Source organism: Apodemus sylvaticus, chromosome 7, assembly GCF_947179515.1.
Source record: "Apodemus sylvaticus chromosome 7, mApoSyl1.1, whole genome shotgun sequence".
In the NCBI taxonomy this organism is placed as follows: Eukaryota; Metazoa; Chordata; class Mammalia; order Rodentia; family Muridae; genus Apodemus; species Apodemus sylvaticus.
The window spans coordinates 71,961,741-71,989,509 of record NC_067478.1 but is presented as its reverse complement, the minus strand read 5'-3'; the positions used below and the strand labels follow the sequence as shown (position 1 = coordinate 71,989,509).

At 46.8% G+C, this 27,769-nt stretch overlaps 2 protein-coding genes and 1 long non-coding RNA gene across 10 annotated transcripts in view; 2 read left to right on the top strand and 1 right to left on the bottom strand.

Annotated features, from left to right (window-relative positions):
- Sin3a (SIN3 transcription regulator family member A) overlaps positions 1 to 13,339 on the top strand; it is a 63,189-nt gene extending 49,850 nt beyond the window's left edge. For all 4 annotated transcript variants that reach the window (XM_052188260.1, XM_052188261.1, XM_052188262.1 and 1 more), the window contains 4 exons: positions 3,304 to 3,396; positions 4,629 to 4,723; positions 10,367 to 10,574; positions 12,466 to 13,339. In XM_052188260.1, coding sequence (XP_052044220.1) covers positions 3,304 to 3,396; positions 4,629 to 4,723; positions 10,367 to 10,574; positions 12,466 to 12,696 — 627 coding nt within the window. In that variant the 3' untranslated portion in view covers positions 12,697 to 13,339. The remainder of the gene's footprint in view (positions 1 to 3,303; positions 3,397 to 4,628; positions 4,724 to 10,366; positions 10,575 to 12,465) is intronic.
- On the bottom strand, positions 236 to 15,910 carry LOC127689024 (uncharacterized). The gene is made up of 2 exons (XR_007978821.1): positions 15,830 to 15,910; positions 236 to 608 (listed from the first exon to the last, which is right to left on the bottom strand). It is a non-coding gene; the product is annotated as an uncharacterized LOC127689024 (long non-coding RNA).
- On the top strand, positions 15,881 to 27,558 carry Man2c1 (mannosidase alpha class 2C member 1). 5 transcript variants are annotated; one of them, XM_052188264.1, is made up of 26 exons: positions 15,881 to 16,159; positions 16,429 to 16,528; positions 16,845 to 16,979; positions 18,743 to 18,813; positions 20,403 to 20,580; positions 20,833 to 21,022; positions 22,066 to 22,172; positions 22,330 to 22,440; positions 22,636 to 22,728; positions 22,836 to 22,952; positions 23,162 to 23,257; positions 23,335 to 23,480; positions 23,799 to 23,922; positions 24,259 to 24,380; positions 24,476 to 24,561; positions 24,649 to 24,804; positions 25,009 to 25,106; positions 25,223 to 25,317; positions 25,539 to 25,643; positions 25,721 to 25,877; positions 25,967 to 26,110; positions 26,436 to 26,545; positions 26,645 to 26,724; positions 26,903 to 27,051; positions 27,142 to 27,251; positions 27,331 to 27,558. In XM_052188264.1, exons 1-26 carry the CDS (start codon positions 15,978 to 15,980, stop codon positions 27,455 to 27,457), a joined length of 3,189 nt encoding a protein of 1,062 aa, XP_052044224.1. In that variant the 5' UTR covers positions 15,881 to 15,977; the 3' UTR covers positions 27,458 to 27,558. The 5 variants fall into 5 exon arrangements, with proteins under 5 accessions (XP_052044224.1, XP_052044223.1, XP_052044227.1 ...); XM_052188263.1 differs by having other exon boundaries at positions 16,429 to 16,551; positions 16,856 to 16,979; XM_052188267.1 differs by having other exon boundaries at positions 16,429 to 16,551; positions 16,856 to 16,979; positions 24,996 to 25,110; positions 25,201 to 25,317.
- Positions 27,559 to 27,769: the final 211 nt, after the last annotated feature.

Sequence of the window (27,769 nt, the reverse complement as noted above, 5' to 3'; positions counted from 1 at the left end):
TTACACAGAGAAACCCTGTCTCCAAAAAAGAAAAAAAAAAAAGGATCTATTAACTCTCCTGCCCTTTGTAATAACTTAGTTATAAGGGATATTGATCATTTGTCTCTTCCGCAAAATATCACATTGGTGTACTGTATTGATGACATTATGCTGATTGGACCAAGTGAGCAGGCAGTAGCAACCACTTTGGACCCATTGGTAACACATATGTGTATCAGAGGATGGGAAATAAATCCAACCAAAATTCAAGGACCATTTATCTCAGTGAAATTCTTAGGAGTACAGTGGTATGGGGCATACAGAGATATTTCTTCTAAGGTGAAAGATAAGTTATTGCACCTGGCCCCTCCCACCACCAAGAAAGAAGCACAACTTTTAGTGGGATCTATTTGGATTCTGGAGACAGCATGTTCCTCACTTAGGTGTGTTAATCAGGCCTGTTTACCAAGTGACTCAGAAAGCTGCTAGCTTTGTGTGGGTCCTGGAACAGGAGAAGGCTCTTCAACAGGTCCAGGCTGCTCTACCACTTGGACCATATGATCCAGCAGAACCGATGGTAATTGAGGTGTCAGCAGGTAGAGATGCTGTTTGGAGCCTCTGGCAAGCCCCTGTAGGAGAATCACAGAAGAGACCTTTGGGACTTTGGATTAAAGTTCTACCATCATCTCCAGACAACTACTCTCCCTTTGAAAAACAGCTCTTGACCTGTTATTGGGCCCTAGTGGAAACTGAACGTTTGACAATAGGACACCAAGGTACCATGGGACCTGAACTGCCCATCATGAGCTGGGTGCTGTCAAGTCATAAAGTAGGAGGTGCACAGCCGCAGTCTATTATCAAATGGAAGTGGTATATACGTGATCGGGCCAGAGCAGTTCCTGAAGGCACAAGCAAGTTACATGAAGAATTTGCTCAGATGCCTATGGTTTGTACTCCTGTTACAATGCCATCTGCTGCCAAGCATGCACCTATAGCCTCATGGGGTGTTCCCCATGACAGGCTGACTGAAGAAGAGAAGACTAGGACCTGGTTTACTGATGGCTCTGCATGTTACGCAGACACCACCCAGAAGTGGACAGCTGCAGCATTACAGTCCCTTTTTGGGACAACAATGAAAGGATACAGGTGAAGGAAAAACTTCACAGTGGGCAGAACTTCGGGCAGTACACATGGTATTAGAGTTTCTTTGGAAGAAGAAATGCCAGATGTACGATTGTTCACTGACTCATGAGCTGTATCCAATGGATTGACTGGCTGGATGGTCACAGTTGGAAATTTGGTGAGAAAGACATCTGGGGAAGAAATATGTGAATATATCTCTCCAAATGGGCAAAGGATATGAGGATATTTGAGTCCCATGTAAATGCTCTAAAGGTGATTTCAGTAGAGGAGTTTAGTGATTACATGAATAGGATGACCGGTTCTGTGGACAGTCAGCCTCTTTCCCCAACCATCCCTGTCATTGCCCAGTGGGCACATGAACAAAGTGGCCATGCTGGCTGAGACGGAGGTTATGCTTGAGCTCAACAACACAGACTTCCACTCACCAAGGCTGACCTGGCTACAGCTGCTGCTGAATGCCAGATCTGCCAACAGCAGAGACCAACACTGAGCCCCAGATATGGCACCATTCCTTGAGGTGACTAGCCAACAACCTGGTGGCAGATTGACTACATTGGACCACTTCCGCCATGGAAAGGACAACGTTTTGTTCTTTGTGGAGTAGATAACTTGTTATGGATTTGCATTTCCTGCATGTAATGCTTCTGCCAAAACCACCATCCGTGAACTCACAGAATACCTTATCTCTTATCATGGTATTCCACACAGTATTGCTTCTGACCAAGGGGCTCATTTCACAGCCAGAGAAGTGTGCCAGTGGGTCAACGATCATGGAATTCACTGGTCTTACCATGTTCCCCATAATCCTGAAGCAGCTGGTCTGATAGAAAGATGGGAGTGTGGCCTTTTGAAGACACAATATATTAGAACCCAGAATTTCAATTCAAACATGATTGGTGCTGTGTAACAGTATTTGGTTTGTCTATGGCTCTACTCACAGCCCAGGTTTGTCTGGAAGTACCTAGGCCAGGCTATTTGAAGTGGTCCCCCTGCCTTAGCCTCCTTTGTTCTGGAGTTGTAGGTGTGCACCTCACACCCAGCTCAGCAGAACCCTCTAAAGACTGTGTGTGCACATGTGTTGTGCGTGTGTGATGTCTGTACTTTGGCTTATGGAGGTCAGGGCAACTATGGAAGCCAGGTTCTTCTCCCAATGTGGCTTTCTGGAGTTAAGCTCAGGCTATCTACCTGCTTATCCACTGAGCATCCTGTGAGCCCAGCAAAACATTAATTAACATGCTTTTTATTTTTTTTTTATTTTTAATATTTGAGAATTTTATACATCAATACTATGTTTACATTATTCCCATTCTTTCCATTTTCTCCAGTGTTCTCTTCCTATTCACGTTTAGATCCATGGCCTCTATTTAATTTTCACTGTCACATATGTATACAACCCACTGAGTCCATTTGATATTGCCACTTATATTTAGAACTTATCACCTGGGACAACCTATGGAGTGCTTGTCCCTAGAGTAAATAGATTTGTCCCCCTCTCAACAGCTACTGATTTAGGTAGCCCTGTTGTTGAGACTTCATGGATGTGACATCTCTGTAAATGTCCAGAAGACATTGGTTTTTTTGCTCTAATAATCTTTGGGACTCTTCTTCTTTAATCCTTCATGAGCCTTAAGCTTAGGGGTCGCGTTACAGATGCATCAGTTGGGACGAGGCACCCCCATGCTCAGTTATTTCTCTGCATTTTGACTGGTTGTTATTTTTTTAGTACTCCTTCCTACTTCAGAAAGAAGCTTCTTTGATAAAGGGTGGCTGGACTACGGTGTGAGCCACGTAACCTGAGCAACCATTTACAAGCAAACTAGGACTAGCAAACATTTACTAGCTTGTTGTTTGTTTTGTTTTGTTTTTTGTAGGATTTATTTTTATGTGTAGGGATGCTTTGTCTTCAATGTCCTCAGGCCAGAAGCCTCTGTCTTGTCCTCTGGAATTGAGTTAGACCATGTGGGTTCTGGGAGTCAAACCCAGGTTCTCAAGAAGAGCAGAGCACCCATCGCTCAGAGCCATCTCTGCTGTCCCCTGCTACCTTTATAATCACTAGCCTTTCATTGCCTTCCATATCTCTTCCTTTGCAGCAATATTGTATAATTTACCTTTCTATTTACTAGGTTTATAGCTTTGAACAATTAGGGGTTTTGTTTTAATTTACACTCTGCTTTTTTGCAGCTAATGTTCATTCAAAGTCAAGGTCAAGTTCAACTGACCATTGAGCTACTAGACACAGAAGAGGAGAACTCAGATGATCCCGTGGAAGCAGAGGTGTGGACAGTGTATATCAGCTTGCCTTCTCACCCTGAATTCTGATGGGCTGTAACTCTTCAGGATTTTTGTGATTTTATTTTTAGGAATTATTTGTGTGTGTGTGTGTGTGTGTGTGTGTGTGTGTGTGTGTGTGTGTGTGTGTGTGTATGTGTGTGTGTACATTGTAGATGCTGGGAATAGAACTAGAGTCCTCTAAAGAGCAGCTAGTGCGCTTAACCTCTGAGCCATCTCTCTAGCCCCTCAATAGGCTGTTCTTAATGTTGGGATATTTAGAGTGCAGACTATGCCCCTCCCTTGGAGGCTCCTGTGGTAGTAACCATTTGGAGTCACTGCCCCTCCTTTCATCCTTAATAATATGGTAGCAACTTCACTGGCCTATGCTTTTTTTTTTCTTCCTAAATGATTAACAGTAAACGTGGTTCTTTTGTCTGTTTTGTGGTATTCTTTGATACAGCTTCATGCTTACTTTGTTGTTGTTGTTTTTGTTTTGTTTTTTCGAGACAGGGTTTCTCTCTATATTCCTGGCTGTCCTGGAACTCACTCTGTAGATCAGGCTGGCCTCAACTCAGAAATCTGCCTGCCTCTGCCTCCCAAGTGCTGGGATTAAAGGCGTGCACCACCACCCCACCCCCCACCCCCCAGCTCATGCTTTCTTTTTAATTGGCCTAAATGAACCTGGGAATTTTGAACTCAGAAAATATATTATTGTTGCAAGGATAATATAAATTTGAACTCGGGGAATATATTCTCTCTGTAAAGGTAATATAAATAATAGTCATGCTGCATAGATGACAGAATAAGAAAAAGACAGTTTGGCTTATGTTTGCAAAAACATTACTTTTCTTCAAGAGGTGCCAGAATTCTATAGTAATGTGGGAGATTTTCAGTGATAACAATCTTAAATGTACTATCTTGCTGACTAGCAAATTTTAAAATATGTAGTTCCAAAACAAACATCTTTCCAGTAAGGAGCATTACTTTTAGTTTTACACTGTTAGTGTTAAAATAGGCAAGCAATTAACCACTGAGCTATATCCTAAGCAACACCCCCTCCCCTATTTTTGGATAGTTTTAGTCTTACAGCTGCTAGAATTACTTTTGTATGCTACCACAGTAAACTATTTGTTCTTGAAGTCTGTTGTCTTTGGATATTTTGGTGACAGATTAGATTTGTGATATATATATAAGTGTGGATATCTGTTTTCATGATGATTTGTTTTTATTCCTAGCGTTGGTCAGACTATGTGGAGCGATATATGAGTTCTGATACTACTTCTCCTGAACTTCGAGAACATCTGGCACAGAAACCAGTATTTCTCCCAAGGTGAGTCTACAGAGTCAGCTCTTTTGGCAGTACATGCTGCGCACAGCCAGGGGTGTGCCGTTTGAGGTTCTTGGTCTCCTATACTGTTCATCTGTTGTCTTTTGAGGCGAGTATTAGAGTGTTTGCTGGCTTACCTGTAAAATCCAAACCATTCAGAGGTGAGAGCATTAGAGAACATGCAGTCCTCACGCCATCAACAGTGGTCTTAGTGTGATCATAGCTCAGTGATTTACTTGCAGGACTAAGCATACAGCAACACTCAGAACTACAGTTACCACAAGAAAATACAGAGCAAAATCAGCAAATGAAGAATGTGGGAGAGCTAGGCACAAGCATCCAAGAGTCCGTTCTTAACTCCTCTAAACAAGTATTGTGTTTGGCATGCTGCCTCCCAGGAAAGCTCGTTAGAGACCAGATGCCAGACTTTTTGTTGAGGTTGGCATGTAGACAGCTTTACCAGCTGGATGTGGTGGCCTTCTTCCTAGGACTTGGAAGGCAGAGACAGGTGGCTCTCTGTGAGTTGGATGCCAGACTGGTGTACAAAAAGCAAGTTACATGACAGCCAGGAGAAAACCCATTGGGGAGTAGAGGGAGGAACGAGACCCTATAGACAGACAGACCCCTTGCATGTACAAAATTTCAGACAGAAGAATAAATATTCTAGGTTCGGTGAACCGCTTTAGTTGTTTGGGGGATGATAGAAAGGACCCCTACATCTTTTCAAACTGCTTTGTAGTTCTTTTCTATATGGAAATTTAAAAAATTTACCTGTATCCAGACAAATATAATGTTAACATTCTGATTTTTGAAGTAAAAACTGTGTAGATGAGCCGTGTGTATGCTTGTACGTTGATCTTGGTACTGGGGAGATTGTGGCACAAGGATTGCTAGGGGTTCAAGACTAGCCTAGGCTACACTATACCGCCTGTTTGTATTAGACAGGGTTCTCTAAAGTAACAGAACTTAGAAAGTGCATCTCTATTTATCTAGAAAGGGTATTTATGAGAATACCATCCAGGCTGTGGTCCTGCTAACATAACAGTGGCTGCCTATGAATGGGAAGGCCCAAGAATCCAGTATTTGTTTGTTCCACAAGACTGTCTCAATTTGTCTTCAGTACATGCCAGAATTCCAAACAAGTGCTTAATGCCAGGGATGGAGTGGGTCTGCTAGCCAGGGCAGAGCTTTTATCAGCATCCAGCAGAAGGCGTGGCCCAGATTGCTGGCACATCTTTAAAATCTGGATTAAACTTGTTCTTCCTACCTGAAAGATCAGAATTAGAAGTAGGTCTTTCTACTTATATTAAGCAACAATCCCTCATAGGTGCTTCTCCATTTTGGGGGTGGGGTGGGGTTAGTTAATTCCAGATGTAGTTATGTTGACAACCACATCACATCCTCTAATAAATGGATTGGGTGTGAATTTTTCCTTTAAATTTTGAGATTAAAATCTCTATCTTAAATTCCTAAAAACTATATTCAAGTGCCACTAGGTTTAGTCCCAAGGAGAACATGGAAAGAGAGCACCCAAAGAAAATGTTTGTCCAGGCTCCCTACTCAGTGATCCACGTACCAGACCTGAACAGTGGCCAAGCTCCTCCTAGGAGATGGCCATGGACTCTGTATCTGTCACAGTTTGAGATTTGTTTGGTTGGGTGGTTTTTGTAGGCTCCCTGGGTCCCATTACCAGTTCCCACAGGGTAGTTCACAACCATCTAGTTCCAGGGAATGTGAGGCCCTCTTTTGACCTCAGGCACCAGGTATTTCATGGTACATATATGGGATCAAAACACTTAGACATAGAAAGTAAATCTTTTTTAAAAGCCCATTTTCTTTTATTCTGGTTAGTAAATGTCAACAGTAGAAATTAATTTTTACTTAATTGAAGTTCTGACAGTTTAGGGCAAAATTTATTTTTAATTCACAAGTATAACTGTGTAACAACTCACAAACTTGAGGCCATACTCATCTAAAAGTGGAAATGGGCATGTATAATGGTAATTTTACAGATTTTTTACTTTTCATTATATTTATATATAGAGAGATATTTGTACATAAATGCAGTTCTTCACAGAGGCCAGATATTTGGGATTCCCCTGGAACTAGAGTTACAGGAGGTTGTGAGCCCTGCCTGCCACAGATGCTGGGAATTGAACTGGGCTCCTTTAGAGCAGCAGCAAGTGCTCCAGCCCTGTAACACGATTTTATTTTTGTTGTTACCATTTTTTTCCTGTCCATTTTTGAGGCAATGTCTCACTATATAGCCCTAATTGGCCCTGAACTGGAGAAATCTGCCTCCTGAGTGCTGGAATTAAAAGTGTGAGCCACCATACTGGACCATAACAGTAAAACTTGTTTGTTTGTGTTTGAGACAGGGTTTCTTTGTATAGCTCTGGCTGTCCTGGAACTCACTCTGTAGACCAGGCTGGCCTCGAACTCTGAAATCCGCCTGCCTCTGCCACCCAAGTGCTGGGCTTAAAGGCATGCGCCACCACTGCCCAGCCCATAACAGTAATTTTAAAAGCTGATTTTTTTTCCAGCTTTATTTAAGCTAGGCCTAGTAGCATATACATGCAGTACTCTAGACACAGAGGCAGAAAGATCTGAGACCAACCTGAACAGTATAGTGAGGTCCTAGATCAGGATTTTTTTTAAGAAAAAATACATAATTAAAACATTAACAAAAACTTATTAGTCATAAAATAGCAAATATAACCAGTTACCAAAGGGTCATACTTCGTTTTTCATGTTACTTGGCTTTTTTCCCAAAAGCACACAATTTACACTTGTTTTTATTTAATTATATCTACTGGTTTATATTTCTATCTGAAATTAACATTTGAATTGAACACAGTAGTTCATTTTCTCATGCGGTTTAGAACTCAACAAACGAATCTCATATTGAGGCAATCATAATAGAGAGCAATGTCCTACGAACTATGAACTTCCTGAAAGTACTTGGTAGCTTTTCTAAGTACTCAAGAGGCAAAAATACAAAAGAATAAATATTTTTCTAGTTTAAAATACAAAGCAAATATTGATGAGTTTAGTTTTCATAATATACTTTTACAAAGAAATTCAGATTAAGCATGACTTTGGATGTTTCTGTTTTGTTTTTTTGTTGTTTTGTTTTGGATTTTGTTTTTTTCCGAGACAGGGTTTCGCTGTGTAGCCCTGGCTGTCTTGGAACTCACTCTGTAGGCCAGGCTGCCCTCAAACTCAGAAATCCACCTGCCTCTGCCTCCCAAGTGCTGGGATTACAGGTGAGCGGTGAGCACCACCACTGCCTGACTGACTTTGGGTTTTTAAGACAGGGTTTCACTATATAGCTCTAGTTGTCCTGGAACTTAGTAGACCAGGCTTGTCCCTAACTCAGATCTACCTGCCTCTGCCTTCAGATGTCAGGAGTAAAGGTGCATGCCACCTCACCCAGCAAAGCATGACTTTTTAAAGGCCAGATTGTGGTTTTCAGTGATTTGTCTGTCAGCTAGGGAGGTGGGTCCGTATGTACAAGTATGCATGTGCCATAGAGCAAGGTGGGAACCAGAAGACGGCTCACCTGTGGAGACGGCTCTCTGCTTCTGCTCCGCTGAGTCCCACAATTTAGATCCTTGATGATGGGCCTGTCAGCAAGTTATAGTCCGCTAAGCCATCTCACTGGCCCCGATCACAGTCCTTTGGGCCTTGATGCATTGTTAGGGCTTGAATTCCCAAAATAATCTTTTACTCATTGTGGTCATGCTAGTAACATTTGCCATATTACAGATTAAAAACCAAAAATCGGTGGAGTTGTGGCTCAATCAGTGTAAAGCTTATTTAGTATGCACAAAGCTCTGGATTTGACCCCTAGGCTATATAAAGCAGGTGTGGTGGTGTATGGCTGTAATTCCAGCACTCATGTGGGAAGGTGAGTGCTATCCTTCAGAGGCCAGACTCTGTCTCAAAACAAAAAACACCCATATACTAAGCCTGGTATGTTTTCATAAATCTTACTGAAAAGCTAGTTTTTAAAAATTTGTTTTGCATTTCTTTTTAATATAAATTAAGAAATTTTAGCCTCATGTGGGTATACAGCCATAGAGAGTATTTTCAGATTGTGGTTTCTATTCTCCAGCATGGTAAGTATTCTGTAAGTGGGTGGCCCAGATGTTAGAAAATGCTAATTGTGCATGCCTGATAGACCTGGATTCCATACCCAGAATGGAATATGGAGCGCCAACTCTCTGTGACTTGACACTTACATGCACATACCCATGTGTCGTAGTCAGGATTTCTATTCCTGCACAAACATCATGACCAAGAAGCAAGTTGGCTAGGAAAGGTTTATTGAACTTATACTTCAATGTTGCAGTTCATCACTAAAGGAAGTCAGGACTGGAACTCAAGCAGGTCAGGAAGCAGGAGCTGATACAGAGGCCATGGAGGGATGTCTCTTACTGGCTTGCTTCCCCTGGCTTGCTCAGCTTGCTCTCTTAACCCAAGAGCACCAGCCCAGAGGTGGTACCACCCACAAGGGGCCCTCCCCACTTGATCACTAATTGAGAAAATGCCCCACAGCTGGATCTCATGAAGGCACTTCCCCAACTAAAGCTCCTTTCTCTGTGTCAAGCCTGTGTCAAGTTGACACACAAAACTAGCCAGTACACCATGCTATTAGATTTTTAAATAAATGACTTTACAAATAATAATATACAATGGCTGTGAGCTTTGTATACCTTAGCAAACTCTGGTCTGTCTGTGCCTTGAGTAAATTGCTTTTATGGATGATGTAATTTCTTCATATGATTAATTACTTGGGATATGTTCCCTTTATTAAGTATACTAAATAAGTATCAATAGGTTCTGCATTCTTCCAAAATTAACATTTGTTTTTGCTGGTACCATTGGTTGAGTTCCAGACAACTGTCAAGTACTGGGAAGCCACGGAGCTTATGGTAGTTACTGTCAGTTTACCAAAAGCTCAGATTTACTCAAATGTTCCAGTTTTATCATTGGCAACAAATGCGTCATTTTCCTTGAAGTAATGTGTAGTTTAAGAAAATATCTTGCAAGTTTTCCAGGTTAAGTGTTTGCTCTGTTATGTTTCATTCTTAAGTCAGGCAGTTGCTCACGTCCCTTTCAAGAGCCCTTTTTTTATTCAATACACAAAGGGGCTTTGTGGGTTCCCATTTTATTACAGGATACACTGAAAAGATTAAGATAGGGGCTGAATAAATGGCTCAGTGGTTAAGACCACAGGCTGTTCTTTCACAGGACTCAGGTTCAATTCACAACATCCACAAATAGGACATCTCTGGGAAAGACACAAAGTAGACCAAGTAATTCTTTGTTAACCTAGTTTAGATGAGGGGCTCCAATTTAGAGGCAGTAAAAGAATAATTAGGGATGCTTTGCTCTGTAGAGAACAAGACAAATTTGTGTACTGAATGAAGTTTTTTAAAAAGGTTGAAAATAACATATTGCAATCAAGGTTGAAGCCTCAAGTAATTACGTATATAAATTCAGTGAAACCATTACATTTGTATATACATATAACTAAAATTGTAAGTGTCCTTGTGGCACATAAGGATAGCACATTTGGTAGGTGTTGTGGGGATCTGTATATAGATGGTCTCTCATCCTAAACGGATTTCTGCTTTGTAGGAATTTGCGGCGTATCCGGAAGTGTCAGCGTGGTCGAGAGCAACAGGAAAAAGAAGGGAAAGAAGGAAACAGCAAGAAGACCATGGAGAATGTAGAGAGCCTGGACAAGCTGGAGTGTAGGTTCAAGCTGAACTCCTACAAGATGGTGTATGTGATCAAGTCGGAGGACTACATGTACCGGAGAACTGCTCTACTCAGAGCTCATCAGGTAATAAATGGTGACTGGATGTCTCTGCATTTCCCCTAGTCCTACAGAACTGGTATGGGTTTTTTTTTCTCTATAAATACCTGTTTCTGGAACAAGTATTTGTTTTGTAGGGAAATGTATTCGTACGCTAAGGATCTTGTAACAGGGTACCACTGACTTCATAGCTTAAAAAAATAGAAATTGTTGGGATCTATATAGTTCAGTGGTAGAACATTTCCCAGCATACCCAGGGTCATCTTGGCATGTTTCTCAAATACCTGCTATACACACACACACACACACACACACACACACACACACACACACATATATATATATATATTGAGGTTCTAAGACCTAAAGCCCCAAGATTTATATGTCAAGAACTGTTGTGTTGTTGTGTTTTGAAGCCTCTGAGGGGAGACTAGTCTTGGTGCTGTGCTGCTTTTTTGTTTGTGTGAACCCTGTTTTCAGGGGCCATCTTACTAATTATGTAGCTTGTGTTACAGCAGACTCTGAATACCACCACAAACTAGGGCAAGTGAGTAGAGTCTTTCTGTGCATTAACAAGGAAAAGAAAAGATTAGGGAATAGACAGGTGAGATTTCATTGGTTGGTGGCTTCTCGAGTACAGGATACTTGAAACCAAATTAACAAGGTAAAGAGTTAAGGAAGAAGTGTTTAGGTGTTTTGTTTTCTGAGACAAAGTTTCTCTCTATAGCCCAGGCTGGCCTCTGCCTCCCAAGTGCTGGGATTAAAGGCATGCATGCACCACCACTCCTTTCTTTTTCTTTCTTTTTTTATCTGTAGAAATACACTACAGTTGTCTTCCAACACACCAGAAAGGGGGCATTGGATCTCATTACAGATGGTTGTGAGCCATCATTTGATTCTTGGGAATTGAAATCAGGACCTCTGGAAGAGCAGTCAGTGCTCTTAACCACTTGAGCCATCTTTCTAGCCCAGGAGAAGTGTTTTTCTATGCAACAAAACATGTAAAATGCAAGGCTGGAAAGAAGGCAAGGCACTGGCTTATTAGTAAAACATAAAATAAAACTAGTGGCCATAGACTCGGCCAGAATCCAAGTGCCATGCAGAAAGGAGACTGCAGTTGTGAGGGTAGACAGGTGACATAGTTCAGTTCAGTGAGTCTATACTTGGGGGTTTAAAAGCTTTAGGTATGCTGAGGCCCATTGATTTATTGCATGTGTGTGTAGAAATCTGTTCTCTTGTGGGTTCAGGGGATGGAACACAGGTCATTAGACTTAGTGTCAGATACCTTTACTCACTGAATTCTTAGGCCAACCTCCTTCTCCCATTTTTTTTTTTTCTCGAGACAGGGTTTCTCTGTATAGCTCTGGCTGTCCTGAAACTCACTTTGTAGACCAGGCTGGCCTCCCACCTGCCTCTGCCTCCCAAGTGCTGGGATTAAAGGCGTGTGCCACCACCATCCGGCTCCTTCTCCTATTTTTTAAAGATAACATTCTATAGGACTAGATAGATCACTCAGTGGTTAAGAACACTGCCTACTCTTTCACAGGACTCAGTTCAATTCCCAGCACCCACAAGGTAGCTTACAGCTATCTGCAACTCCAGGTCCAGTGGATCCAGTGCCCTCTATTGCTTCTGCAAACATTAGGCGGCACATACATGCTATAAATATAGGTTCAGGCAAAATGCCCACTGTACAAATAAATCAATAAAATTCAGGCCAGGTGGCATGTCTAATTCCAGCACTCATGAGGCAGGGCAGGTAGGCTCTTGAGTTTTAGCCCAGCCTGGTCTACATAGTGTGAGTTCTGGGCCAGCCAGAGCAACATAGTGAGACTGTCTCAAATAAATATATAAGTAAATATTGTTTTGTATTTGATGGACTTATTTGCCTATTTTATCTGTTTTTTCTTTTACTTAGTCCCATGAGCGTGTAAGCAAGCGTCTGCATCAGCGGTTCCAGGCCTGGGTAGATAAATGGACCAAGGAGCATGTGCCCCGGGAAATGGCAGCAGAGACCAGCAAGTGGCTCATGGGCGAGGGGCTAGAGGGCCTGGTACCCTGCACTACCACCTGTGATACAGAGACTCTGCACTTTGTGAGCATTAACAAGTATCGTGTCAAATACGGCACAGTATTCAAAGCCCCTTAACTGCAGAGCCAGGGCAAGTAGCTCAGAGGTGTGTGTGTGTGTGTGTGAGAGTGTGTGTGTGTGTGTATGTGTGTGTGTGGGCATGTGTACTCGTGTACACTGAAGAATCAAGGAAGATGCCTTTCAAGCTACCAGTGCAACCAGGCACCAAGCAAGATGCACGAAAGGAATATGGATACCTTAGGAAGCTGGACCTGGCACTTTTCCCAAGGGTACCATCCAGACCCATCGGAATGAAGTCCATGAAAGCACAGAGACGGGCAGCTTGCTTGCACACCAGCAGAGTTCAACTACAACTTCCTGTGACCTGAGCAACCCAATGCTATCCCCATCTGGACGGATGGAGGTGCAGCTTGTCATTGATCCTCTGCTGACCTCCAGGGAAGGAGGTGGGGAGCCTGGACTTGATGACTCAGCCTCCACTGAGCACATCTAAGATTTCTGTTAGATTTTATCTGAGACCTGTTTGGCTTTGGAATTGGTAACTTATGGATTTGGTTTCTGAGTCCTTGAAGCTCTTCTGGTTCTCAGCCTCAACAAGTTCCAGTCAGTCCTGTCCTCCTTTCTAGCTCCCATGGGACTGTTTTGTACCTGCTTCTTTACTAGTCTGCCCTAGTGCCATCCACCAGCTTCCTTCTCTCCCTCCCTCCCTCCCTCCCTCTCTCTCTCTCTCTCTCTCTCTCTCTCTCTCTCCCTCCCTCTCTCTCTCTCTCACACACACACACACACTCACACACAATTTTAACTTGGTTTTTGTTTTTTGTAAATAATGTACATACTGTCAATTTTTTATTAAAGAACTATGCTTTGATGTGCTAGCATAAGTGCTCTAGCTTCCTGTGTACCATAGTACTATGTGGCTTCAGATTTAGTACCTATAAACAGATGGACAAGACATTTATTACACTTTTTACCAAAGGGAGATACCATTGTAGTACTTTTGTGTAAAACTTGTCTTTCCCCAACAACTTATTTTCTTTTTCCCTTTTTTTTTTTTAAATGTAAATAAAGCTTGGTTCTTAAGGAAATAAGAAACCTAAGTCCCTTGTCCTCCCCAAAGAGCTGTTGTAAGGTTGGGACTGGCTTTAATTTCTTCTCCAGGTTACAAATAGAATTTCACTTTAGACAAATAAGTACTTGTAATTGTCAAATTAACAAATCAAAATTGAGGCCAGCAAGATGGCTCTATAGGTAACAGTGCTTGCCACATAAGCCCGGCAAGTTTGCTCTCTGGATCCAGTAGTGGAAGGCAAGATCTTACTACCCAAAGTCGTGCACCCTGGGCCCTGTGGCTCTTGAGGGCCCTCACTCTTGTGCTTATGATCAGGCACACCTGGGGATTTATTTCCCTCAAAAGTTTCTTTACTGGGAATAAGGCAACAATTCAAGATACCAAGCCAAAGTGTCAAGTTTATTTGTAGAAGTTGGAAGGGAATGAATTTTACATTGCTTAGCAAAAGAAAAGCAAATGGTTTTAATTTGTGTTGGTGTGGGCCTTTAATCACTCAGAAGAAACATCTCTTCGAGTTCAGACCTTCCCTGGTCTACATAACTAACCCCAGGAGGGCTCCAGAGAGACCTTGTCTCAAGTAAAATTAAGAAATTATTTTTACGTTTATTTGTATGTATGTACATATGCACTATAGTGCAAGTGTGGAGTTAGAACAGTTTGGAGTCGGTTCTGGGAATTGAACCTAGGTTGTCAGTCTTGGCTGCAAGGGCATTATTTGCACTATTATTACCCTGGCCCATCTCACTAGACTTCGTAAAAGTTACACACATTGAAAAGTGAACCATAACATTGGGGGGGGCCTTCAAATGTGGTTGGCCTGGACTTTATGAATAACAGACTAGCCATCATGGAACTTGGCAACGATCACCTAGGCAGTTATAACCAGGTATGTTATCTTCCACTTAAGAATCCTCAGTCCTGGGGTCAGTGAAATGGCTCACCTGGGTAAGGTTCTTACCACTAACCTGAAGACCTGAGTTAGAGCCCCAGGCCCCACATGCCCCACCTCCAACCAAATAAATAGTAACAATGTTTGTTTAAACTATGTTTATCCCCAAAACCACCATAAAGAAAAATAGTTTGACTTCTAGGTTTTCAAAATACAAAGTGAACCTCTTAATTGACAGGGTCACACTGTAGCCCACACTGCTTCAAAACTTAGTAATCTTGCTTCGAACTCCCAAATTCTGGGAATACAGGTGTGTGTCACCAAGTCCTGCTTTTAAGGTGTTTTGTCATAGGACAAGAAAACTCTTGAAGGTAATCAAAAGCCTAGTGGCAAAGCACTGTAGGACGGTGCCTGAGGCAGCAGGCCAGGAAGAGTCTGGCTTCCTCATTTGTGGTTCACCTCTTCCCCTCTGTTTCCTCAAGACTGCGGCCTAGATGGATGGGGAACATGGGTCTGACCAGCAGCAGCCTGGGAAGTTGCTACTTATGTACTATGTGCAACACCTCCAGGCAGATCAGGATAGGATTTCAGGGTCCTTTTAGGAGAAAAAGTCCTTGTGACCAATAAAACAAGGGACTTAGCTCAAGTTTTCACAAGTTATTTTAATTGACATTGTATATTTCTTACTTGATCGTTTTTTCTGGGTAACCAGCATTTAGAATGTAAGCCTGGTTATTTCCATTAAAGCAGGCTAGTTAGATTCCTCTTTTTTTTTCTACCAGAGTCCTTCAAATGTTAAAGCTGGAGGGTTGGCTCTTGGCATTTGAACTTCCTTGCATTTGTTGACCTGCTGTGTCAGGTCAAAATTCCGGATATTTGGGTAATGGGCAACGGTGATGCATGTAATGTGTATAATGGAGGTCACTGGGGTGCAAAGCCCCTTTTCTATATTTCTGAAAATACCCGAGGTCGCCTTACGCTTTTCATACTATACAGTTACCAATGCTTGCGTAAGTGAAGAGAATGGAAAACTAAACCTTTTCATCCCCTTCTAGGGGCTCTCTCCATATCCCTAGCCCTTCCTTCAGAATGCCAAGTAGCCTAGGCTGTACTCAAAGTCGCTATGGTGCCGCAGATTACTTCAATTTACACTTCCTCTTCTGCGAGCTAGGGCTTTGTGCATCCTAGGCAAGCACTCTCCTTACTGAACCACATTACCAGCTCAAACTTACCATTGTATTTAAAAACAATTTACCCAGCTAGGATGAGCTGGGAACCGCGAAGGCGCAGCTTCCGGGTTTCACTGGGAAGGCACCCCAAAGCCAGCTTCTTGCAAAAGCCGTGGTGTCCCAAGAAAAGCTGCTCGGGTCGGTAAGCTGGATGGCTGCGGAACCTTTGGTTCCAAGCGGTGCAACGAGCCGGCAGCACCAAGGATCTTCCGGGGAGGGAAGGGGCATCGCCATGGCGGCAGCGCCGTTCTTGAAGCACTGGCGCACCACTTTCGAGCGGGTGGAGAAGTTCGTGTCCCCGATCTACTTCACTGACTGTAACCTTCGCGGCAGGTGTGGCCCTTGGCCTGCGAAGCTTGCAGACCACATCCGCGCGCTCTTCTCTTCCCTTCCGGAGGGAAACCCAGTCTGTGACCACCCGGGCCGCGGAACAAAGTTCCCGCCACAGACTGGACAGGGGCTGGGGAGCAAACGGTAGAGGTTGGTCTGTGCTGCTGAGCTGTCAGGCAGTCCTCACGGCGTTAGGCCAAGAGAGAGCGTTCTTATGGGTGGAACAGGGGCGGGCGGCCTCGAACATTCGCCCATCAGCTGCTCCCGCCCAGGCTCTTCGGGGACAGCTGCCCGGTGACACTCTCCAGCTTCCTGACGCCGGAGAGGCTTCCCTATGAGAAGGCGGTGCAGCAGAACTTCAGCCCTGCGCAGGTCGGCGACAGCTTCGGACCCACGTGGGTAACGCCCAGTTTGGCGAAGCTCCGCCCCACGACCAAAGGCCATTCATTATTTCTGTCCCTAGTCTGCTATAAAGCAGAGAGTGGTTCTCTGCGGAGAGAATCTTCTTTATCTTTTGGTGTCTTCACCTGAGTATTTTCAAACCTGCTCCCTCTCCCCCTTTCCCTTTATTCTTCACCCATTTCTCTGATGCTGCATATGCATGGAGAAAATCTTAAGGCCCTGTTGACATTTAATTCAAGGAACTATTGTCAGTAGAGGGTTTCCACTCCTAGTCCCATCCAAACAGCTCTCTTACAGATGGTGGACCTGCTGGTTTCGGGTAGAACTGATCATCCCTGAAGTTTGGGTAGGCCAGGAAGTTCATCTTTGCTGGGAAAGCGATGGAGAAAGCCTTGTCTGGCGTGATGGGGAACCTGTCCAGGTGAGGTGTCCTCCTTTAGAGCCGGATACAACCACAGATTAACCTGGTTTTTAGAGAAGCCACAGCTGAATGACTGGGTTTCCAGAATGGTTTCATGATTTCAGAACTGAGAGAATTGCCATTTGGACACCAGTGTTATAAATCCCCAGTTTTCATAAACTAGTTTTATTGTGTATAGTACATATGTATTGGGGAAAACTTCAAATAATTCTAGAATAATTTAAAGAAAGATGTTATCTTCCCATGAATAATGAATTTTTTAACTGCGCATCACATTCCCCAGATATTAAATGTTAAATGTCATACCAGGTTTAATCTTTGTAATCCTATATGATAGGACTTTGTCTATTTATAGAATAAGAAAAACTAAGGTGGAAATTTTTTCGATGGTCCATACTGCTTCTATTTCAAAGTCCAGTATCTGGGGTGAGAATTGTTTTAAAAGAAGTCGGAGCCCATTCAATCTTCCTCTCTTCGCTGGCTAAATATACATGCGCCTTCGTGCCCGCCTAACAACACCGAGGATGAGCCCATCTATCTCAAGTTCCTTGAACTTCTTTTTTAATTAATATAACCCAGAACCTCCAGACAAATTCTAGACAAATGTTCTCACCACTGAGCTAATCCATCCCACACTTCCTGTTTAATTTGAGAAAGAGTCTTGCTGAGTTTTCCCTGCTAGCAAGCAGCCTTGATCTTGTTATCCCCCATCATGGACCTCCCAAGTAGCTAGAATTATAGACCTGTATCAATATATCTGACTCATTCCATGGGGTTTCCTTTTATATAGTCCATGGGTGGAAAGGCCACCAGAGGGTACTGGATAGAGGGCTTGGTAGTGAAGAGCACTAGCTGCTCTTCCAGAGGTCCTGAGTTCAATTCCCATCATCCATATGGTGGCTTACAACCATCTGTAATGGGATCTGATGCTCTCTTCTGGTGTGTCTAAAGACAGCATATAGTGTACTCATGTATACATTAAATAAATAAATCTGAAAGAAAGAAAGAAAGAAAGAAAAGAAAAGAAAAAAGAAAGAGAAAAGGAAGGAAAGAAAGAAAGAAAGAAGGAAGAAAGAAAGAAAGAAAGAAAGAAAGAAAGGAAGGAAGAAAGAAGAAAGAAAGAAAGAGAAAAAGGCTACCTGGCTTCCTAATCCCTGCCCAGGGTCCTTCCCATAAGACCATCTGTAGGGATCTTGAAGTTAGCCCAAGTTCTCAGCACAAATGAAATTGATTTGTTTCCGGGGACAAAGGGCAGGGAATAAGAGACAAAGACGGGAGACAAAGGACAGGGGAGAAGGGGAAGGGAACGAGGGAAAAGGGAAAGAGGTATTTGTCCCAGAGGACAAAGGATTAAGAAAATGGCAGTTTCTAAAACTACAAGGAGAAAGCCTGTGTTGGGATGAGGTGGTCAACCTCAGTGGCCAGATAAGGGAATAGACCTTGGTGGCTAGCTTTAGGGATGTAATCTAACAGTTTTACCAGGCAGAGGGAAGTGGGGAGAAGGGCGGGGCTGCCAAACTCTGCTTGCCAAGCTCTGCCTAGACAGAGTCCCTCGGCCACTGCTAGCAAACATAAGCTGTGTGCTGGTCACCAGTGGGTGGAGCACTTGCTACCAAGGTTCCCTGATTATGTTATCCTAGCCTTTCCTGGTATAGAGGACTCAGGGCTGGGCCACTGGGTGGCAGAGCCTGGTCCCCACTGGCTTTACTCGTCCTTTGAACGTTCTAAAGGCCTCAAGCCCTGTCTTCTCTTTTCTCTACCAGGGTTTGACCAAAGAGGGGGAAAAGACCAGTTATGTCCTAAGTGAGAGGCTGCGAGCAACAGACCCTCGGAGGTGAGCATCCACTCACACGGACATGTACACATAAATTAATTCTTAATATTTCCTTTCTCATGGTAAATATAAAAGAAAATGGAGATATGAATTCCTCCTATTATCCTTCCACCAGGGATGACCATTCTTGTCATCTCCGACTTCATAGTCTCACGTTTTCTTTCAGCAGAAATTCCTTTTACTAAATAAAATCCCAGGCCTGATATTTTACATTCCATTATTTCATATTGAGGGAGCATCTATGCTATACCATGAAAAGCTAAGATACTAGGTTTGGCCGGGCAGTGGTGGCGCATGCCTTTAATCCCAGCACTTGGGAGGCAGAGGCAGGTGGATTTCTGAGTTCGAGACCAGCCTGGTCTACAGAGTGAGTTCCAGGACATCCAGGGCTACACAGAGAAACCCTGTCTCGGGGAACCCCCCCCCCCAAAAAAAACAAAGATACTGGGTTTGGCTGTTTGTTGTTGTTATTTGTTGTTTTTTGTTGTATTTGAAACAGGGTCCCATTCTATAGCCCTGGCTGTCCTAGAACTCACTATGTAGACCAGGCTGGCCTTGAACTCACATAGATCTACTTGGTTTCTTCCTCCCAAGTACTGGGATTAAAGTTGGGTGCCACCATGCACGGTTATTGCATTTTATATTTAACTACATTTGTGTGTGTGTGTGTGTGTGTGTTTTCTTTGTTTTGTTTTGGTTTTGGTTTTTTTTTTTTTTGTTTTTTTTGTTTTGTTTTCGAGACAGGGTTTCTCTTTATAGCTCTGACTGTCCTAGAACTCACTTTGTAGACCAGGCTGGCCTCGAACTCAGAAATCCGCCTGCCTCTGCCTCCCAGAGTGTGTTTTGGTTTTTTTGAGACAAGGTTTCTCTGTGTAGCCCTGGATGTCCTGGAACCTGCTCTGTAGTCCCGAGCTTCAAACTCATAGATCCATCTGCCTCTGTCCTGCCTCCCAAGTGTTAGGATTAAAAAGGCCTCTGCCACCACTGCCCAGTATTAACTGTACATTGTTTCAGACTCCTCCACACACTGGGAATATGGTAAGCAGCCTTGAGGGACAGACGGAAATATTCATAAAATTATGAAACTGCTGAAGATTCTGGAAGAACATACTGAGGACTCTATTGCCAGACTAGGAGGGCTAGAGTCAGAAAGGCTTCCCTAGCCATGCTGAGTTTAGCTCCGGCAGAGGAACCTGCTGCCTTCAGGAACTGGTGTGCTATGCTGGCTCGTGGAGCTTGGGACTGAAAGTCAGCCTTGGAAGAGGCAAACATGTTTGCTATGCAGCAAGGTGCTTTAAGACCAAGAGCACTTTGTACAGACAGCTTTGAAAATATGAAGCTAAACAGCAGTATAGCTCATAGGAATCCAGACTTAGCCGTAGCAGAACACTCCTCAGCAGGACACGGGTTTGAACTACCGTGATCCTCCCACACATACACCTGACATCCCATGGGTTCCTCTGGGAAGTGGATCCTGGGAGTAAATGGGGGTGGGGATGTCAGCTGAATGCCTCCTACTCGTACTCTTGTCAAGCTCCCAGTATCTTTTGCCAGTCCACTGGCCTGAGACTACCTCTCTGTATTCATAGCTTGACTCTCTATGTGGAAGTAGCCTGCAATGGGCTTCTGGGGGCCGGGAAGGGAAGCATGATCGCAGCCCCCGACCCGGAGAAGATGTTCCAGCTAAGCCAGGCGAAGCTGGCTGTGTTCCACCGGGACGTCCACAATCTCCTGGTGGACCTGGAGCTGTTGCTGGGTGTGGCCAAGGTACTGGAGCTTCACCCCCATCCAGATCCCTGCTCCAGGCACATTGTTTCTTAGGTCAGATCCCTGGAACTCTGGGAATCTAGAGTTGGAGTAGAGTTTTCCTTTGTAAATGGGATGGAATTGAGTTGGGACACCAGCAGGAGTAAAGGGTTAGAAGTGGGGAACTTTGCTGAGAGCCCTTGAGAGGCCAGCTGGAGCCTTGTTCTACGGTAGTGCTTGAGGAGTCTTTTAAAGTACAGAACCCTGATGCAGGGCCTTGGGGAGGACAACCAGCGCAGCTTCCAGGCCCTGTACACGGCCAACCAGATGGTGAACATATGTGACCCTGCTCAGCCTGAAACTTACCCAGCAGCCAAAGCCCTGGCCTCCAAGTTCTTTGGCCAACATGGAGGTGAAAGCCAGCATACCATCCATGCCATAGGGCACTGTCACATTGATACAGGTAAGGCACCACGGTTAGGGGGCCAGGTGCCCTTTAAGCCTTGGTTGTGGCTGAAAACTGCAAAATGACTCTTGGTAATCTTTGGTCTTCTTGGACCTTATTTTTCCTCTTGTGTAAAATGAATCAGGGATATTGGATCATGGGTTCCGTTGGCTGTGACTTGCTTATTCTTCCAACAAAAACTGATAGTTCATGAGGCCCCGTAGCAGACACTGGATAGGTAGCATTGTGGAGACTGATGACCACAGAGTGGCCAGGTGTAGTGATGCTGTGTATGAGCCCTGGGGCCAGAAGAGGTGTTTCACCCAGCTAGGTTAGGGAGTTTGAGATTTCCTAGCAAAGTAACGTTTGATTTAATGACAATGAATAGCTGAGTGAGTCGACACAGGGACCCCCAAGCCCAGGGGCCAGGTCAGGTGTTCAGCTTTGAACCTGAGTTTGTAGTATCCTTGAGAGTTTTGGGCTTCTTTGTTTGCTCATTGTTTCTGTGTTTAAGTCCAGGTCTTTGCTATGCAGCACTAGTAGGTTTTGAACTGATAGCAGTCCTCTAGTTCAGCTTCCTGAACGCTGGCTTATAGATGTGAGCACCTACACCCCGAAAGGCGTGTTTTTAACAAGCTCCTGCTGTACTGATTCAGATACAGCTAAGGTTTCTGAACATGGAACAAGGGCTGATAACGTTGAGGTCAGGAGCAGCTGGAGGCCACACAGCTTGCCCAGATAAACCGTGCTATGCCTCATCCTAGCACCTCTGCCTCTGGGGAATCCCAGCCTTAACGTAAGACCCATCTCGGACCTGGTCCCTGGATCCTGGCAGTTGCTCTCAGTCCTTGCTGCCCAGCTCGCTCCTACCATGCAGGGGGAACAGGAAGTAACAGCGCAAGAGGGTAGCACATAGGTCTGCAGGGTAGAGCTAGACAGGAAGAGAGCTGGGCTGATCCTCTGGCACCTTAGGCTGGGTTTGTCAGGGTTTGGGTGCAGGAGAGGGCTGGCGATCTATAAAGAGCAGGAACCTTGTCTCTCCACTCTGCCCCGACCCCCAGCCTGGCTTTGGCCCTTCAAGGAGACCATAAGGAAATGTGCGCGGAGCTGGTCGACAGCAATGAAGCTCATGGAGCAGAACACCGAGTTCATCTTTGCCTGCTCTCAGGTCAGAGGGCAGCTGTGTGGAGCAGGCGGGCCCGAAATGGGGACCTCAAAGACCAAGAGTGTTCCTTACCCTCAGCCTCCTCAGGGCCACCGAGTGCTTGACCGTGAGTACTGTCCTTTTTACTCCTGGTCCAGCTCCCGCCCCATGTTCCCCGCAGGCACAACAGCTCGAGTGGGTCAAGAACCAGTACCCTGGTCTGCATGCCCGGCTCCAGGAGTTTGCCTGCCGAGGACAATTTGTGCCTGTGGGGGGCACCTGGGTAGAAATGGTAAGTGCCTGTTCCTAGTACTGTCCTCTAGCAGCTAGTCAATTGGGCCTGAAATGAGTGAGATGGACTCTTCCTGGGGTTATAACTCTGTTAGAGCACCCATCGCACCTTCACAGCAGAGTGACGAGGGCCCAGGGTCCTACCTGTGTCTACTCTGGTGCTGACTCCAACTGTCTTGCTGTCCTACCCCAACAGGATGGGAACCTTCCCAGTGGAGAGGCCATGGTGAGGCAGTTCCTACAGGGCCAGAACTTCTTTCTGCAAGAGTTTGGGAAGATGTGCTCTGAGGTAGTCTGGGAGCTGGCACACCAGGCTACACACGGGGGACTTGGCTCACATACAGAGGGCCGAGGCAGAGGCCGCTCTGCTGAGAGCTGAGAGCCTTATCCCTGCAGTTCTGGCTGCCAGACACGTTTGGCTACTCAGCACAGCTCCCCCAGATCATGCAAGGCTGTGGCATCAAACGCTTCCTGACACAGAAGCTGAGCTGGAACTTGGTCAACTCATTCCCAGTAAGCACGCCCCAGGGTCAGGGTGGCAGGGTCTGGAGCACGCTTGGCCCACTCACCCTTCCCAGGCTCTTAGGGGCGCCTGGGCAGACCCCCAGAACCCTATCCAGAGTGTGGCAGGCTTCTGCCTGGGTCACAGCTAACATGGATGCAGATGGTCAACACTGCTTCAGGCCTGACTTAGCCTCTGCCCTGCCTGTCTCTGCTGGCAGCACCATACCTTCTTCTGGGAGGGGCTGGACGGCTCCCGAGTGCTGGTGCACTTCCCACCTGGAGATTCATATGGAATGCAGGGCAGCGTGGAAGAGGTGAGGGGACACAGGATGCCGGGGGTTCCAGAGGGCTGGGTGTCTTGTCCTAGGCTGACCTGTTCCTACCCATCTAGGTGCTGAAGACTGTGACCAATAACCGGGACAAGGGGCGGACCAACCACAGTGGCTTCCTCTTCGGCTTCGGGGATGGGGGAGGTGGCCCCACACAGACCATGTTGGACCGATTGAAGCGGCTAGGCAACACTGATGGGCTGCCCAGGTCAGGGCCAAGCCAGCATCAGCCCCTGGCTCTCAAGCCACTGTGATGTAGCTGCACCCTCAAGCCCTTGCCTTGAGCCTGCCCTTTGTTTATATATGATGGACGCTTGACTCCTCAAATCCTGACCCGTCAGTCTTGCAAACTTCTATAACTTCAGGGATATGGTGCAAGGAAATTCTGAGGTAGAAAGGGGCTTGAGGCCAACAGAGTGCAGCTCTATATTGACAGAACTGCTTAGGAAGTGGCTTCCTGGTATGCATTGTAGACAAAGGGCTACAGGACCCCCAACTGGGAGCCCAGGCTTGTGGTCTTCCTCAGGGTACAGATGTCATCTCCTGGACAACTCTTCACAGCACTGGAGAGAGACTCGGGACAGCTGTGCACGTGGGTTGGGGAACTCTTCCTGGAACTGCACAATGGCACCTACACTACTCATGCCCAGGTCAGGAGCTACCAGCCTGGCAAATATGGGGCCTTGATATGCACAGGGCTGTGGGGGAAGGGTGGGAGGGGCTAGAGCTCAGTGGGCTCCTTCCCCAAGTAGAGGCTTGGAGAAGAGGCACCAGAGCTGGGTTAATCCCAAACACAGGCAGCAGGCAGGACAGAGCTTTTCCAGAGGAGGAGGGTTTGGGTGGGAGGTCACTTGAAGTAAGTTTCCTGTGAGAGACCATGTCCAAGAGGCCTTGGAAGGCTGTCAAGGGCTCTGAGTGAGAGAGAGCTTTGGAAGGTGTCCTGGGTCACCCCAGAGTTTAAGTCGGTCCTCCCTCCCTGGGCACAGCTCAAGAAGGGGAACCGAGAATGTGAGCAGATCCTTCATGACGTGGAGCTGCTCAGCAGCCTGGCCCTGGCCCGAAGCGCCCAGTTCCTATACCCGGCAGCTCAGCTGCAGCACCTCTGGAGGTCAGGCAGGCATCCTTCCCGCGTTCACCCGGCTCCTCGCCCTGCCATAGCCCGCCTGCCCCAGCCTTCCCTGTCTCTGCCTTTGGTCCTCGTAGGCTCCTCCTCCTCAACCAGTTCCATGATGTGGTGACTGGAAGCTGCATCCAGCTGGTGGCAGAAGAGGCCATGAACCACTACGAAGGTGAGGCCAACCTTTGCTCCAGCGCCTCTGCCCTCAGGGCCAAGCGGGACCCACTGCTCACCCACAGCCAAACCCATCTCTCTTCAGACATCCGTTCTCACAGCAACACATTGCTCAGTGCTGCAGCCGCAGCCTTGTGTGCGGGGGAGCCAGGTCCTGAGAGCCTCCTCATTATCAACACGCTGCCCTGGAAGCGCACTGAAGTGTTGGCGCTGCCCAAGCCTTGTGGGGCTCACAGCCTAGGTATGAGCTGAAGGAGAAAGCCAGTCCTGCAGCAGGAGCTAGACAGCATGGCAAGGATATCCCCCCTCCCCAGGGATCTTTATCTTGGGGTACCCCAATCTGGAGAGAAGTAGCTATATACTATCCCATTCGACCTATCCCTAACCTGAGCAAGGTTTCTAGACCGTCAGAGAGGCTACACTGATGCTCAGGCCTTGTTCCCAGCCCTGGTGACAGTGCCCAGTATTGGCTACGCTCCTGCTCCCTCCCCTACTTCACTGCAGCCCCTTCTACCCCAGCAGCCTGTGTTTGTGATACAGGAGGTAAGTCCTAGCAGCTCCCAATGGGTCTGGAGCAAGGGGCTAGGGCAGTGTGATACTTTAGGAGGGTTGGGCTGGGGTAGGGAATACTACTCAGCTCAAGTACCCTCCCCTCCAAGACTGACGGTTCTGTGATTCTGGACAACGGCATCATCCGGGTGAGACTGGATCCAACTGGCTGTCTTACTTCCCTGGTCCTGGTGGCTTCTGGCAGGTGCTGACCCTTCACTCTCCTTAATACCATGCCTGGCGAGTTCATCCCAAACTGTACCATCTTCCCTCTGTTCCCTGGCCACTAGTCTACAAGCACCTCTAGGCTGGAACCCACACGTGGGGCAGGGTAGGCTGGGCTAGCAGTACCCTGCCCCCTGCCCCTGTTTAACCTGTCCCCACCAAGCATAGCTGGAGATACCACTAACCCCTGCATCCTTCCAGGGAAGCCATTGCTGAGGGAGCCCTGGGGAACCAGTTTGTGCTGTTTGATGACGTGCCGCTGTACTGGGACGCATGGGACGTCATGGACTACCACCTAGAGACACGGTACTTCCTGGGCAGGTCCTGGGGTGGCTGTGCACACACGCTTCTCTGGCTTAGTGCCTCCCGCCCTCATCCCACAGGAAGCCCGTGCTGGGCCAGGCAGGGACCCTGGCAGTAGGCACTGAAGGCGGCCTTCGGGGCAGTGCCTGGTTCCTGCTACAGATCAGCCCCAACAGTCGGCTCAGCCAGGAGGTCGTGCTGGATGTTGGTTGCCCCTATGTCCGCTTCCATACTGAGGTAGAAATGGCAGGGTAGTGGCCATCTTTCCCAGGCCTGGCTGGTGAGAAGGCTTAAGGCCCTTCTCTTGTCCCCACCCTCCACTTCAGGTGCACTGGCACGAGGCCCACAAGTTCCTGAAGGTGGAGTTCCCTGCTCGGATTCGGAGCCCCCAGGCTACCTATGAGATCCAGTTTGGGCACCTTCAGAGGCCGACCCACAACAACACCTCTTGGGACTGGGCTCGCTATGAGGTCTGACATGGGGGCTGGGTGGGCCTTGGATTCACCCCTGTTTGAGGAGAGACTGTTTGTGGGTTGAGGACAAGAGAAAAACAATGACTGACACCTGTGCTTTCTGACACGGGCCAGGCATTTGCTACCTGCTTTCCTTTGGTTTGGTACTGTAGCTACTGCTGCTGTTTCACAGATGAGGAACAGGCAGACAGGTGGGATGGCATGTCCCAGTCTTCCTAGGGGTAGCAGCTAGGATGCAACCACAGGCTCCAGAACTAACTGGTGCTCAACTGAAAAGGGCTCTGAGATGGAGCCACCCATAGGCCTTGGCTCTGCCCTTCAGGTGTGGGCTCACCGATGGACAGATCTGTCCGAGTGTGACTTTGGGCTGGCCCTGCTCAACAACTGCAAGTATGGAGCATCAGTACGAGGCAATGTCCTCAGCCTCTCACTGTGAGTGCAGTGCCCGCTAGGCTCAGGGCTGCCATGGGTCTGGGGGAGCTTCCTGTGCTGGGACCCCGGCCCTCTCATCTCTCCCCCCGCCCACTCCAGGTTGCGTGCACCCAAGGCTCCAGATGTTACTGCTGACATGGGGCGCCATGAATTCACTTATGCTTTGATGCCGCACAAGGGTATGTACCAGGGTAGCAGGGCCCTTCTGTGGTTCTTGACACCTCTGTGCCCTTTCCTGAGGTAAGGGGTAAACCAAAGCTTCGGGGTAAATGGAGGCAGCCCAGCCCCATATCTCCTCCAGAGGCACTGAGGGGAGCTCCCACTGTCCACATGTGTTTCTTTCTGGTCACACCCCAGGTTCCTTCCAAGAAGCTGGTGTTATCCAGGCTGCCTACAACCTCAACTTTCCCCTGCTGGCACTGCCAGCTCCAGGCCCGGCCCCTGACACCACCTGGAGTGCCTTTTCTGTATCTTCACCAGCAGTGGTCTTGGAGACCATCAAGCAGGCAAGGGCAGACTAGACTGGGGAGGTTCCTGGGAGGTTCCTGGGAGGCACAAGTTGTTGGCCTGCCCACCGTCCTGCCTTCCTCTGCTAGGCGGAGAAGAGCCGTGAGCACCGCACACTGGTTCTTAGACTGTACGAGGCTCACGGCAGCCATGTGGACTGCTGGCTGCACACTTCACTGCCTGTTCAGGAGGCTGCCCTGTGAGTGGAGACACGGTAGAGGTAGAGGTGGGAGTCCCGCCCTTGCCGGTCCTTATGGCTTCTCCTGTTCTCCATCTAGCTGTGACCTCCTGGAGCAGCGAGACCCCACTGGTCACCTGTCCCTGCAGGACAACCGTCTGAAGCTCACCTTTTCCCCCTTTCAAGTGAGATCCCTGCTGCTTGTGCTTCAGCCTCCACCAAACTGAACCAAACTCTACCACAGTCTTGGCTGTGGAAAGCTTTGGAAGCTCCTCATTTCCACCTCCCCAGCCCGAAGCATCTTGTGCAATAAATGCTTAGATTAGCAGCCCTGCGGTTGTGCCTTGCTATTTCTCATAAAGCTGCTCTGCGTGGGCTGTAAGGAGGGAGTTTCCAGGAGTAAGACCTGAGGTTACCCATGTGCACAGGGTCTAGCCTGTGGCCTCCATCTTAGATACTGGAGACCTCAGGTGACCATAAGCCAAGGGACTTTGAGATAAGAAGTTGCTTCTGTCAGCAGAGGGATTACAGCTGGACAG